Consider the following 15,716-nt stretch of genomic DNA (forward strand, 5'->3'; position numbering starts at 1 on the left):
AAAGGCTATCTTTTTGTTCCTGGTTATTGCCATATTATGAAATGTTGAGCAACTGCCTCTAAAATCTCAGTGGAGGCTAGAACCTCGGAACTTCACATGTTTATAATGCAATTGAGACAAAAAGACTCCTCAGAACAGGGTAGTGCATGAATGTATTATCACTGAACTTTTAAACTCTACATGGTTTGTAACTGTCCCATCAAAATGTGTTTTAAACCAACTGATTTTCTTGCAGTCTTACAGATTTATAACACATGTTCTATATATCTCAATTTCTTCAGCTGTAGCCAATTCATCACAAATTTACTTGTATCTATTTTTGTATATATGTAGCCAAGCAAACCTACCGTATATACTCTAGCATAAGCCAACCCAAGTATAAGCTTTGGTACCTAATTTTACCACAAATAGCTGGGAAAACCTATTGACTTGAGTATAAGCCTTGGGTGAAAAATGCATTGGTCATAGCCTCCACCCAGTATATAGCTATTCAGCACCCTGCCCCCCATAATATAGCCAGCCAGCTCCCAAACCCCAGTATTTAGCTTGGCAGACCCTTGCATCCCAGTATATAGCCAGACAGTCCTCAGTATATACCCATCATCTTCCCCAGTATATAGCCAGCCCTTACCCCACTATATAGAAAACCAACCCTCAGTATATAGACAGTCCCTTCCCCAGTATATATCCAGCCCCTGCCCCAGTAAATAGCCATCATTGCCACAATATAGCCAGCCAGCCCATGCTCCAATACATAGCCAGCTCCCACCATATAGCCATCCCCCAGTATAAAGTTAGCCAGCCCTCACAATATAGCCAACCAGCCCCCCAGTATATAGTAAGCCAGCCCATTCCTCCAGCCAACCCCCAATAAATAGCAAGCCAGCCCATGCCCGCAGTATATAGCCAGTCCCATTAGTGAGCACTTGCCCCAGTATATAGCCAGACAGCATCTGCCCCCAGTATATATCCAACAAGCCCACCCCAGTATGTAGCAAGCCCCCAATATATAGCCAACCACCCACAGTTTATAGCCAGCCCACACCAGTATGTAGCCAGCCAGCCCCCAGTACATAGCCATGTGGCATTATTTGTTCTACTTAATAGTTGCTCTGTAGTGTGATTTCCATTTTCCATTGAAACTGTGTTGTACCAACCTGTACATAGCAGCAATGTATGAAGGTCATTACTATGACAAACAATATTACAGAAAACCTTCTAATTAAGCTATACATCACTTTTTAGGTTGCTCATTTCATACAATTTCTTTGCTTCTGAAACTGGCATCAATATGTATTGCATTAGTGGACAAAAGCAGGAGCTTGCTGAATTAAAGTTAAATTGACATATTTTTGTCTATTAATCTTTAAATGCTTAAATTAACCTTGACAGCCTTGTAGACAAAAGCAAAGGCCGCAGGAAACCAATAGATATCCAAGTACATTTTAATCTGAAGAGTGTTGCCCAGTAAAAAATAAAAATAAATACATTACTAAAACCTACGGTATTAACCCCAGACATCCAAGAGAGGATACTAAGTAGATTGCAGTTTGATTACCGAATGAAATGCACAGTTTTCATTTGTGTGATCTTTCTTTCACATTAAATCATAATGAATTCGGACCATAATGGATTACTTTGCTGTAAGTGAAAAGCTGTCATTTAGAGGTAAGAGTCAAAATATTACAGTCCTTTCCTGACATTCTCATATCACCATTCACTGTACCGCACAGATCTCATTGCTTTGTTACACGTTTATTATGTACATAATTAATTCCCTGTGATCCAGAAAACTTGCATTCTTCCCTGGTGTTCTGAATTATTTATTTACCATTTTATATATATATATATTTCTGGTTAGATGTGATGAATTTTAATGAACTTAGGAAGAAGGATTATTCTTTTTTTTATAAAGCAATTCTAAGGTGCTGAAAAGGGTCAATCGTCATGTCTTTATATCTACTTTAAAGGATAGTCTGTCTAAAAATATGTATATGGATAACAGCACCCAGCAGGCTATAGGGAGAATAACTGACACCACTGATTCAGCTTTGATGCTGCCTAGTACCCTCTGGTCTTTACTTCCTGATGTCTTAATTTAAACATCAGGAATTTCCAAAAGATTTCTGATCAGTCTATAACAGGCCACCACTTTACTCAGTAATGAACTGACTTCTTATTTAGGCATTTTGTTTCAAGATACCAGAAAGTAAAAAAAACAGAGACCAGGAAGATTGAGAATTGGAATGGCTGGGGATAAGTAACAGTAATGGTTCATTATAGTTTCCTATATCCTGCTGGTTATTTTTATTCATTTGTTTCTATGCTGGAAACTTCATAATACTCTATTCTATTCCTGCACAATTACAATTACTGTACAAAACATGAATGTGTTTCACTAAATGGGATTTTATGTGGCATTAAAGGGGTTGTCCATATAAAATCCATATTTGAAAGGGTTGTGAATATTGGTAGTACATTTGCTATGCATATGTCCATTGGAACAGACCCAGTTATTTTAGTAATATTTTAATATCTATGTATTACAAACAATTGTCTAGCTTTAACCCATTCAGGTCTAAGCCATTTTAGGGCTTTTTCAGTGGTGGTTAAAAAAGTCATTAATTCTTGATTATGGTTTTAAGGATTTTTTTCCCAGACATTCACCGTACTATAAAAATAATGGGACACATTTACTAAGGGTTTGCGCGGCGCACTGTTGTCACACCCATGGTTAAAATGGCTTGTACAGGAAATTTTAATTGCACGATTTTTAAAAACTTTTTTTTATTGTGTTATTTTGTTCCATAGTGTGGCATGAACAAGTGATCATTTGATCACTTTTTCAGTGAATATACTGCAATATTAATTATACTAATATACTAATTAAACTAATATACTAATACTACTCTATTGCCGCGTACTACATAGTCAGCCTATGCATTCTGCATAGGCTGACAATAACACTTTAACACTTTTAAATCGTGCAGAATGCATGAATCTGACAGGCTTTTAATGTAGACAGCTCTGGGGTCCTCCATTGGACCTCAGGACTGCCATAGCATCGATCGGCACCTCCATTCCCTGCATGGAGGGTGTCGGTCATCACAGAAATGCACTTTAGATGCAGCGGCACTATGATAGCGATAGTTGCGATCCCGGCTTTCTTTCAAACAAGGACTTTATAGGGTTTTTCTTGATTGACATAATGTTTAGTAGGCTAAATCCTTTTTTTTTCTAACATAATTTTTCCTCTTACATTTTTATTTATCTTTGTGGTTTTCTCATGTTTGTAGTGCTTTTTCTCAGAAAGAATGTACCTCTTACTGTTTTGGTCTGTTTTACCATATTGAAAAAATTGGGGTGATGTGAATCTTATGTCTATTTGTGTCATTGTCTTAGTGCTTCCAGCTTTTGACATAGACTTTCTCAAAGTTACTTACACATTGACTCATGAGACATGTGACTCTTTATGAACCTTTTTTTAAAGAAAGTCTCAGACAACAAACATAGCTTAGGAATATTGCAAACAGATTTATTAAAGATCCAGAGCCACTTAAATAAATCTGATGGACAGCAGAACTCCAAAGGCATAGACCGAAGGAACGTGCCTAATGGTAAATTCACCTCCATCGTTCCTTCCTATGAAACTTCCTATGAAGTTAAGGGCACCTCTCGCACCAAATGATTTTTTGTGTTCTTGCTCTCCTACAAGAAAGAATAATTATAGATTTCAATATATTATATTATGGGCACATTGCCCTCCAGCCTGTCCTTTTAGTATTGTGTTAGGTCTAGTAATATTGAGACTAAAAGTCTTCCTTCTTGACACAGGCTATAGTTTATGAGCCAGTACGGGGTGTCTCTGTCCTGCGTGCCTGGCAAGACCCACTCCGTACACTGCCTTGCTCACTTGGTGTGGAGCTGGCCTAAGGGAATCCAAGTACAAGCCATGATAAATCCCCCCAATTACTTATTTTACTATTATTCTGTAAGATTGCTGCATTAGACTCTTTGTTGTCAAAATTTTCACAGGCTGTTGTACAACATATTGGTACAGGTTTTAATATCTCTAGTATTGAGCCATTCTCTTAATAAGCATGTCACAAGTATTAACCCATATGTGCAAAATGTGCACCATAATGTACTATACCTTTGTTATGTTTAGATGGGTTCAGAAGCTGAGTCATGTCTTTGGTACAGTAGCCCAAAATATATAACTCCTGCTATAGATACTGTACATACCTTTCCTTTCATTTTACCTTAGAGTTTCTCCTAAAATCAGCACCCCTGCGCAACCATCAGAGGGTACCAATGCATTACCAGAGCAGTCTGAAGTGTCTAGTAGGACCTAATATGTTGGCTGCAAGTTATACGTTTGCAATACCTTAGTAGCATATGGTGAGTCCCAGGGGGATGTTGGGAATTGGCAGTTGCAGCAGCATGCGTGTCTGTGTCCTAGTCTCCTCATGCATTCTTTCTCTACCTCACATCATCCCTTTCCAACCCTGCTCAATGCACAGGTATTGGGAAATAAAGTTTTATAAATTAATCAGATTACTGCATAGGCATAGCATAGTCTATTGAAATCTATTGTTGGTTATGCAACAACTACTTTTTTAAGAGCAGTGTTTTAAATTTGCAGGACTAGAAAACAAATATTGTCAAATATTTTTCAAAAATCTACCCAATGATCCCAAACTTTGTTTTTTGTGCAGATTTGTATTCTTTAGAAAAAATTACTTTGATCCAACCTTTTCCAATTTTGGTGAAAGATGGCACTGAAATTGCCAAAAATCAAAATGTGTGCAAATGTATTGAAAAAGGGGATATTTTGATAAATACATGTTAAATCCAAAATCTTAAAATACATGTATGCAATATTTTTCTAGAAAATGTAGAGAATTAAATGTTTGAAAACTTTGTAGGCAACAAGAAATATCTCCATCTTTAAAGGGGAGGAGACTTAAGCTAATCAAGCTTAATCAATCATGTGTGAGAGGCAAGCAGACTCACATTAACCCCATAGCGCAAAAAGACATTACTGTACATCCTGTTGCGTATAGGGGAGTATGAAGCGGGCTCACGGGCTGTTATAAACCTATTACAAGATATCTATTCTAGACATTTTGAGTAGAAAGATACAAAAAGCACAAGGGTGTACATAAAAATAGTATACAACTTAAATATGTGACTATGTTAGATAATTTATGAAGTCAAGTTCTCAGGGTATCTTAGATACATGCACTATTTTCTAACAGCCTCAGAACATCAGGCATGTAACTATAATATTCTATAGTTTACCATTTAGTTCGTTTTAAGTTTTTGTTCAATTTATTTAAAGTCAAAAAAGTTTTTGTTTCATCTGAAATACACTGTGTGGATGAAGTTGAAGATAATAGAACAAGTTATCTTTGCATATAAAAGTTAATATTTTAATATTAAATGGACATTACTTACTCTGCCATACTGTTTAAATACCTAAGATATATCAGGTTTAACCATATAGATAAGTTAATTCATAACCTGTGAATTACTCTTCAACTGTTTGCTTTTGCCAGAATTCCCTGTGGCTGTTGAAAAGGCAATAGTGTATATATTTGATCCTGGACATTTGCCTTGATCACCTTTTCTTAGGTTCAATGATTAGTATCAGATGAATGGGGGTTTGCCACGTCCACTACACAGTATTATACATTACGTAGCCATTTGAAGATCTTTCTTATTCATCTACAGTACCATGACTGCTTTAAATTGTTTATTGTGAATACCTTTTTAAATTACCAAATATTATTACTGCCTGTCTAGTAAATGTAGTTCATAACTTTAATGGCTCACAAAAAATAGGGCTACATTACAGCTCCAAGAAACCTTGTGCCCTTTTCATAGACTTCATTGTTCTGCAAAAAATGCATGACATTATAGGAGGGTGAGATCATAAATAACACATGAAGAAAATAGTGAAAATAAATAAAAATCTATACATATTCACAACATCCAAATTTGTATTGATCTGCTACTAACACTACCTGGACAGAGGGCAGTGTTATTGCAAACCCTTGTTTCTCTTAAGGGGCTGCTGCAGTGTGTCCCGTAAGGTGGTACACAAGTTCTGGTTCGCACCTGCGACCCTTGACCACAAGTTACTGAACATGTACTCCATTGGGACCACTCTTCAACACCAGATTCACCTGTATACAAGACAACAAATAAAAATGAATATAGCCTTGAGTATTATTATCCTACTACATTCATTTCTTCAATGTGAATAAACCGTAAGATGGACAAATGTATGGCACATGCATTTCATGAGTTTGAAAACTGGAGGGAATTCAGATGCCACATATTGCATTTTTTATCTAACACTGAAAGAATTAAGGCATTTATATAACATCTTTTAGTTTTCCACTGATGTCAAAAGTAAAATGTATATATTTATTTATGCTTGAATTTGGCTGTGTCATCACCATGCTTCATTTTGTAATATCATCAGATATTATACATTGTTATAATTTTTTTATAGTATTATGAATTCCATGAAATTATTAACTAATATTGTGATGCTATTCTAAACCAAACAAAAGTTTTCATGACCTAGGTCCAGAAGACAACACTCAAAATAAAGTTTGAAGAGTGCAGTTGATTTTTGCCTATGTTGGATTTAGCTACCCACACTTGATATATATTTGTTGAACTTGGCAAATTTTCTGGACTAGATAACCTTTTAGTGTATAACAGGGGTCTCCTCCTTTCTGAAAAAAAAGATGTCAGGGTACAGAACGGTCAAGAATGATTATATCCATAAACCTATTGTTTAATAGGTATATATACCTCCACTAAAGGAGTCTGGCAGAGTAGTTTACCCCCTTACTATCCAGAACCCAGACAAGCTAGCTGAACCAACAATGTCAGTGAATGGGGAGAATAATAGAGATAGTATATTTCTTATATGTCTACTAACTGTGTTGGTGTCCCTCCTTCTTATAGTACCCCATAGTTCCCAATATATATTCAGTCCATTAACGCGCCTAATTTGTGGCATAATATTGAAACTTTATGTTTTTTTGCCCTGTTTAATAATGAAAACTACAGTGTTTTCTTAATTAAACAAATTCCTTCAAGGATGTCAAGCAGATTATGTATTATAGCTCCCGATATGAGTCATATATTAATGAGCCAATTATGGCAATCACTGATTCCCACTATGAGCCAAAAAATATAAATTGTTTGAAATCCCAAAGTTACAGCCAACAATATTCATATTTATAAAGTTATACGTAACCTTACTAAGAGACTGCCAACATTATTCTTCCATTTCTGTCTACATATTTTAAGTTTTAACAAAAGTTAAGACCAGAAATTATTTCTTATGTTGTTTCAGACATAAATTGTAAAATACTGTATACTGAATTTATGACTTACACGAAATTCAATAATAAAGCTAAATGTCAGACATTACTATTATAGTGAAACCTATGTTAGTCTCATGCTTCTATATGTTGTTAATTTAAACATGTTTTATGTTATTTAAAAAAAAAATAAATAAAGGTTACAATGGAAGCAAGCTTCTGATACTATAAAGTAAATAAGGTAGTCGATAAGGCTTCAAATTTTCTTCTCCAATATTCATCTTTGGCTATATGTATTGTTAACACATCCAGTCTTACATTTCTGTAACATGCTATTAGTTCTATAACTACTGTAAGGCTGAACATGTTTGTTTAAAATGTTAAATGTTTGTGTTTAGTCGTTCCATTTTTGTTGCACCAGATATGTGTTAAAACGAATCTTAATGAATGTAATAAATACTGTTGCTAAGATGAATTTGTGTTTACAGGGACTTCTAGAACGCATTTAAGAAAGATCAGTTTTAAGCACTGTTAATTTGAGATTAAATGTTGCTGTATAAGTATATAATTTTATTAATTATCACTTTAAGTAGATGAGCAAAGGTTAAACTTATTTAAAATGTGAACTCTCAGGTTTAAAGCTACTTTGAACAGGCTTGTGAAATGTGGCTTTAAAATACAGTGTTGGCAAGTCAAGGACTTAAAAGTTACAAAGAGCATAGTAAATGTTTAACGTTAGTCATTAAACATTTAAATCAATTCAACCTTTTTGTATTCTCTTGCCTCCTTTTGCCATAAAATAGGTGTGCCATTGATTTTGTGTGATGAAAGTGCACGCGCAAGAAAAATGTGACATTCAATATTCACTGATCTTGAATTTAATGCATGTACATGGCCAAAGGTGCATAATTTCTTGTCTTACAAGGTACTAACAGGCAAGGGTGCTTCTATTTTGTTAATCAGTAGATTTCCATTTATTTTTACATTTTACATATCTGCTTCCAGATGGGAGCTAAATATTAGATATTCATTGGGCTTAACTACCTAAACTTTATGTTCTGTAAGCAATGAAATAATAGTCTGTAGAATACTTTAAAACAATATTTGATATTACAATTGTAAAGTAGTTAATGATGGCACTGTATTTTCATTATTTTTATTAATTGTTAAAATACTATTTATGATCACGATGCAATAAGGTGTTAAAATGTAAAAATTTTGCCTTGGAGTACAGTAGATATAAAGTAAAAATAATTAACAGATAAGTAGAGAATAGATTAGATAATAGATACACACACAGTAACTTGAATTGTGATCCACTCAGATTGCAAAAGATACAATGAATAGACCACACTCTTAGTGTACTGTTTACAATTTCTTTTACTTACATTTTGCCACATACAGACTCCACCCTAGCAGGCGTAGAAAAAAGTTAGACAGGGTTTCAGACCAACAGACTAACATTGCAGCTATATCAACCTCTATGATAACTCAAAGTCCAAAACTGGAAAATATTGGTCATAATGATAAAAAAAGACACCATACACACTGCAAAAGTAAATAAAAGTTTTACCCTGCTAAAAAATCTTCATAAAACACCTCCAATCAAACTTCTGCATGTGTCGATTTTCATGTTTCCCTATAGGCTTTCAACTAATATCTGACTGTAGCAAACCATGCAACATAAAATATCATCAAATACTATGGAACTAATTTATCTGCACCAGCATCTCCTACATTTGGTGTTAATCTTCTGGCTCACCTTTGCAGAAAGCACCAAGTTTATTAAGTGGATTAGGCCCCTAGCTGGCTTCATTTAATGACTCATTCCTCATGACTCCTCATGATTCCTGTTTTACTCTGCCCACTTTATTCTGTGTTGCCATTTTTTGTGCTATGTGCCAATTGTTACTTTCTGCAGGCCTTGCATTTCAGTTTTCTGCTGCACAAAGCATGATAAATCAATTACCTATATAGAACTCTGTTTTTTAAATATTTTTATTAGCCATGTGTGTATTCAAAAAATATGGATGCAAAAACATGTAAAAGTAATAATTCATTTGTATCCTCTTTACAGTTTGTCTAAACAAGAGCTGTCACAAATACTGCCAATGTTATTGCAGCCTTATCTTTTTCTCGTCACTGATTTTTACTTGCACTGAAAACTTCAACTAAAACAGCAATACAAAGAAATTCATCCAGTTTATAGTATTTTTGTAATGCTTGTTTGAATGCCATTTTATCTACTTTGCAAATGTCTTTTCTTTTTTTTTTTTTTGAGTTTTTGAAAAATTCTTTTTTTTTTGTTTTTTTTAAGAAATATTTTATTGGAAATAAAAAAAGGAAGTATACATGCAATTGTATATAATAAACATTTTACATGTCTATCCCGATATATCAGTAGTTATGCTAGTTAGCAATTATGCTGGTTAGTTAGGTTAGAACATGTGTAGTAGTGCTAAAATTCAATCTTGGTTTAAAGTTTAATGCACATGTATTTCTTTTTGACAAGTTGTATGTTTTTAAGAGGTTTTAAGTACAATCAGAGCATGTCTCATTTCAATTCTGCATGTGTTTTGAATATTTGAATGAGAATTATTAACAAAATGGAATGAGAGCTAACAATAGGCAGTAAATACCATCCAAGGTGATGTTTTCAGACTCTTCAGATTATTTAAGTATGGACTCTTTAGATTTACGATACATCTTTTACATATACAAGAAAAAGTTTTGTTATGTGTTAACCAGTTGAGGTTATTCCTGTTGCCTTTTTTAAAGTCAGATAAAATAACCTTCTCAAGATTGTGATACCCTATAATAGCTAACTGAAATAGAAGGTGTTACATTCAAGTGTTTGGGACTACTAAGAGCCTGATGAAGGGAGTAGTCCCAAAAGCTTGCTTTAAATATCCTAGATATCAGTTAGCCATCAATGGGTAATTTAAAGAAAATTATTCAATTCGACCTTTTAAATGTGAATTTTTTATATAATCCTGAAATTACCTTGCGCTCCAGTGATATAAATGACAAGTTCTAACAAATACAATCTTGTAGAAGTTATGTTAGAGGAGAAAGCCATTAACTGTGATTTTGTAAAGCCTTTTGGCGAGAGATCAGTACTACAAGCAAATAATATATAAGGATGATCACACTATGTGAAAAAATGTCAGAAGAGATTACTAAAAAATGCAACTTGTGATGTAAAGAAAAAACTAACCACAATCTACATCTTTTCTGTGAAAATAAGACAGGGTCTTATATAATTGTTGCTCAAAAAATGGGTTATGATTTCTTTTCACGGGATGTCCTATTTTTTCCCATGAACAAAAATCCATGTTTATTCTTAAACATAAAAAACAACATTTTCTCAAACATAATCATATCTTTATCTTTCAACACATCTTCATAACCCTCTATAAACCCTGAACACTATAATTTTTTTGTGACTCTATTGCTATTAGAATATTTGGACCCAATTTTTCAAATCTAGCAATGGGGCTTTCCTTACATAAGCTTTTCTTATCCATGTAGCTTCTTTTAGTATGTTGCATCTATTAGCTCCCCCACCATGCTGCCTTCAGATGACAGGATAAAGGAGGGTGAACGTCTATAACTTCTGCACTGTGTTACTTGGTGCAAAAGCCATGACTATATACCACATTAAAATTTACAGTTAGCAGCTGTATATCAAAATCATGCTCCCAACTGTGACTTTTATAGGTAGATATCTTTAGTTGTTTGACAGCTAGAAACACAATTCTTGTGTGATATAATTCTGTTTAAGAAATTCACTATAAAATGACACTGAAACTGTGTCACAATTAAAATGAAGTATCAATTTGTAACTTGGGCTTATTTTTAGAGTTGGGCTTATATTTCTGCCCTACTATAAATAAACTATGGCTTATTTTCATTGTAGATATTACTGCCCTTGAAATGTGGTATATTGTTTATACAAAACGAAAAGAAATTTCCACAGCAGGGAAAAATCAAAATCCATTTTCTCCAAATATACCCAAATTAATGCCAAAAATCATAATAGAAAAGCAATTATTAGATTACTGTAACAATTGTGGAGTGCAGCTGAGCATATGCTTATAAGTGTCATTTTGTTTCATTCTGTCCTTATTTAGTCTTTATTTAGTCCTTATTTAGTCTGAACAATGGTTGACTCCTTATTATAAATCCAACACACCTGTCTATCTCTTGTAGAGTTTACTCTGGTTTGCAAACATTTAATCCCCTGTAATAGAAAGAATCTTCCTTCACTCATATTTATCTGAACACCGATCCAATCATTTTGTGACATCTCATATAAGACGTAATGGGTAATTCTTTTTGGCTTACTATATTCTTATTCTGAGCTACTTAGTATTAATTTTTAATTCTGCATTCTGGTATCTTTGTGTTAGTATTGCCCTGCTATTGCCACTGTGTTGGCACTTTGGTGCAGGAAGGGAAGGGAAAACTGACCAGATGTCTCCTACTGCTTAGGATAGGTTGGCTAATTTGAAAGGGATGTCTGGGAAAAGGCTTTAGCCTTAAAACTCATTGTCCGTTTCTATCATTTCTGTCCATCCAGGGTGTTGCTTAACCCTGCATAAAAGTTTAATTAAAGAGATAGCTTTAACTAACCTTCTACAAAGAATGCTAGTGGCCATGGACCCAGAGTTTGGCCACTCTTACTTTTCTTTAAAAGTGGCATAAGGGTGTACCAAGAAAATTGCAATTTTGGGAACATACCGCAGCAAACCTTGTACACACAAAAGCTTTTGTACAAAAATAATCAGCCACGATAAATGCCAATTTGATAATGTATGCCAAAGTGGGAAAAATACTGTCAGTGTTGTTCATAGAGATCAGTCAGGTGATTTCTTTATGTTTTTAAATCTATTTTGAGGATGATTAAGCCAAACTACATAAATTTGTGATTGTGATTTTTTAAATGTTAATAATTTTTTCACTTTTATGTTTCCATAATCCTTACATTTTCCTTGGCTGAATATGCCATTATATAAAATGATTTACACAGCAACCCTATAATATACTGTCCTGGGTTTAATTTCCTGTGTTCAAGTAGTGGTGGTATTGTCGACTGCAGTATGTCACCATGCTGTATTTTTATATTCTGTATCAAAATCATGTCTATTTTATAATAGATAATTTTAAGTTCTGAAATGTCAGGGTCTTAATTAAAACTCCCTCAACAATAAAAAAAAGAAATAGTTTTGTGATATAATTTATACTTTGATACAGTATTTCATAATTTTTTTTATAAAAAGTTTATCCATGGTGTATTTCCGCAAATGTTGTTTGAAGCCTTTCGGATAAAATGTACAAGAATACCAATCAAAGTCTTATATTCTTAAATGACATTTAAAGGGGACTTGTCAGAAAGTGAGATGTAAATTGGATGCAGTTAAGGATAATAAGAACCTAATCCAGACTTCAGCCAGAAGTTCAGGTTTGGCATTTGGGTAACACCCAAGATTGGAGCTAACCATTGGTTTCAAACCTTTACATGCCATCAGCAAAGTTGCTTGCAAAATTTAAATGTGGATGCGTTTGAGGGGCATTTAAATTAATTCAATTGATGGTGATGTGCAGGTTCATTTGCATTTAAATGCCACCAACAGTCTTTAAAGGGTTAACAGCTACGATCAGTGCCAGCACCAATTGTGGGTGTTAGCTGTCATCTTTTTTAAGCACCCAAATTTAACCTTTAATCAAGGTTTAGTCAAAGTAAATGGGTCTGCTCAACCCTAGTTGTGGTAAAGTCAAGCTGGAGAGCTCAGTACTGGAGTCACCCAGCCTCAAAATGCCCCCTTAGCTGTGATTGCTGTCCCTACGTCCCCATAGCCAGGTATATTACTAGCTGTCTTTCCAAAAAAGCTACTGCATGATGTCAATCACAGCAGGAAGGGGTTCTGATTTGGAAACTCCATTTCTTCAGTACACAGCTATTTTCATTACCCAATTTATAAAACCAATTGACATTTCATATTAAGGTTGAATTTCTAAACAACACCAAAGAGAAAACACTTTATAGTAGCTTTTTCACATTAGTTGTGCTAATATAATGTGTTGAATGTTGTTTTTCCATCATTATTAGAGATGAGCGAGCACTAAAATGCTTGAGTGCTCGTTATTCGAGACAAACTTTTCCTGATGCTCGAGTGCTCATCTCGAATAAAGAGCCCCATTTTAGTCAATGGGAGACTCAAGCATTTTTCAAAGGGATCATGGTTCGGGAATAAAATGTGTTATTTAATTGAAAAAGAATGTCTTCTGATAAGTTAGCAGATGTATGCAAACATCTGCAATCTATTCTTCACTGTTCCGCACATATATTATCTCCCAACAAGTTAGCAGATGTGAAGAACAGTGAAGAATAGAATAAAAACCGTGAACACTGTGAACACAGGATCATTTAAGTGAAAAACGCAGTGAAAAACACAGTGAAGAATAGATTGCAGATGTTCGGCACATCTGCTTACTTGTCGGGAGATACGCTGTCCCGGGATCCGCTCCTCTTCTTCCACTGAAGTCCCCCCAATCTCTCTGCGCTGCTCCCTGATGCCTCTGCGCTGCTCCCTGATGCCTCTGCGCTGCTCCCCGATGCCTCTGCGCTGCTCCCCATTGCCTCTGCGTTGCTCCCCGATGCCTCTGCATTGCTCCCCGATGCCTCTGCACTGCTCCCCGATGCCTCTGCGCTGCTCCCCATTGCCTCTGCGCTGCTCCCCATTGCCTCTGCGCTGCTCCCCGATGCCTCTGCGCTGCTCCCCGATGCCTCTGCGCTGCTCTCCAATGCCTATGATCTTCTCCTGATGCCTCTGCGCTGCTCCTCGATGTCTCTGTGCTGCTCCCCAATGTCTCTGTGCTGCTCCCCGATGTCTCAGTCCTACTCCCCGATGTCTCTGTCCTGCTCCCCGGTGTCTCTGTCCTGTTCTCCGATGTCCCTGTCCTGTTCCCCGATGTCTCTGTCCTGCTCACCGTGTTCTTCAATGTGTTCTTCACACATATATATTGTTCTTCACATACTATTTTTTCGCACCGTTTTGCGCGTATCTTCCGACAAGTAAGCAGATGTGCTGAACATCTGTAATCTATTCTTCACTGTGTTTTTCACTGTGTTTTTCACTTAAATGATCCTGTGTTCACTGTTTTTATTCTATTCTTCATTGTTTTTCACTGTGTTTTTTTAATTAAATGCTCGATCTCGAGCAGGGGAAATACTCGTCCGAGCAATGAGCAGTTTCGAGTACCTTAATATTCGAACGCGCATCAAGCTCGGACGAATATACTCGCTCATCTCTAATCATTATCATTATTTAAGTTGAGTATGCATGGTGTATTGTAATGTCATCCAATTCATAACTCAATTTCTTAACCAAGATATGTGATCAACGACTATCACGTTACATATTGCAACTTTATGAAATTTTAACCTCAGGTTAAAATATTGCAACTAGTTTCTGACTAAAAGGCTTTAACATTTTTTGTAGAAAATTTATCAAGACTAAAATTTTAAATTACATTCTTTATTAGAGGAACACCATAGTGAGATGCAAGTGAGAAGGAATGGGATCTACTGCAGCTGTGGAAGAGTATAGATTTGCTTTTTAATTTAAGCCTATTTCTGGTCTAAATTTTAGTTAGGCTAATTTCAGATGACCCTATATGTTTGACGTATGCTAGCTGTACAAATGGCAGTTAACATACAGTTGTTATAGGAGTGTATTGTGCACGGCCTGGTATGGTGAGCACATACATGTGTCATTGCCAGTAAAAAAGATCATGCAGTGTGCCTCTTTATGGTGAGGGGAGGTGTGAGGAGAACTCACCCCTCCACATTCTCCAGCCAAACCTATGATAGGCCTATGTTCCGGCCCAGGTGTAGCATACATTTGTGTGAAAGAAGGCAAAATCTGCCTACCACTAAGCTCTAGCAACTTAAAAATAAAGAAACTCAACATAGCCTTTCATGAATCTTAGTCATATATAAAAATCGTAAATGTGAGATAAATCAAAGAAATGCCCCAGTTACAGTATAAAACTTTTACAGAGTAAAAAAAAATATAAACTATAAAATAAACAGTTAAAAAGTTTCCTTGGGGAATTTTATGACCTCATGAGCATAATATAAAGTAAAATCAGGCAAATATATATATATATATATATATATAGATATATATATATATATATCAATATATATATATATATATATATATATATATATAGATATATATATATATATATCAATATATATATATATATATATATATATATATATATATATATAGATATATATATATATATATATCTATATATATATATATATATATATATCTATATATATATATATAT

The 15,716-nt window shown here is 34.9% G+C and overlaps 1 protein-coding gene across 8 annotated transcripts in view; it reads right to left on the reverse strand.

Moving 5' to 3' along the window:
* ADGRB3 (adhesion G protein-coupled receptor B3) overlaps positions 1–15,716 on the reverse strand; it is a 577,118-nt gene that overhangs the window by 361,318 nt on the left and 200,084 nt on the right. For 6 of the 8 annotated variants that reach the window (XM_072142190.1, XM_072142192.1, XM_072142193.1 and 3 more), the window contains one exon: positions 6,030–6,191. The exons of the other annotated variants lie outside the window; for them this stretch is intronic. In XM_072142190.1, coding sequence (XP_071998291.1) covers positions 6,030–6,191 — 162 coding nt within the window. The remainder of the gene's footprint in view (positions 1–6,029; positions 6,192–15,716) is intronic. 8 annotated transcript variants of the gene reach the window in all.

The sequence above is a fragment of the Engystomops pustulosus genome, chromosome 3 (assembly GCF_040894005.1).
Source record: "Engystomops pustulosus chromosome 3, aEngPut4.maternal, whole genome shotgun sequence".
In the NCBI taxonomy this organism is placed as follows: Eukaryota; Metazoa; Chordata; class Amphibia; order Anura; family Leptodactylidae; genus Engystomops; species Engystomops pustulosus.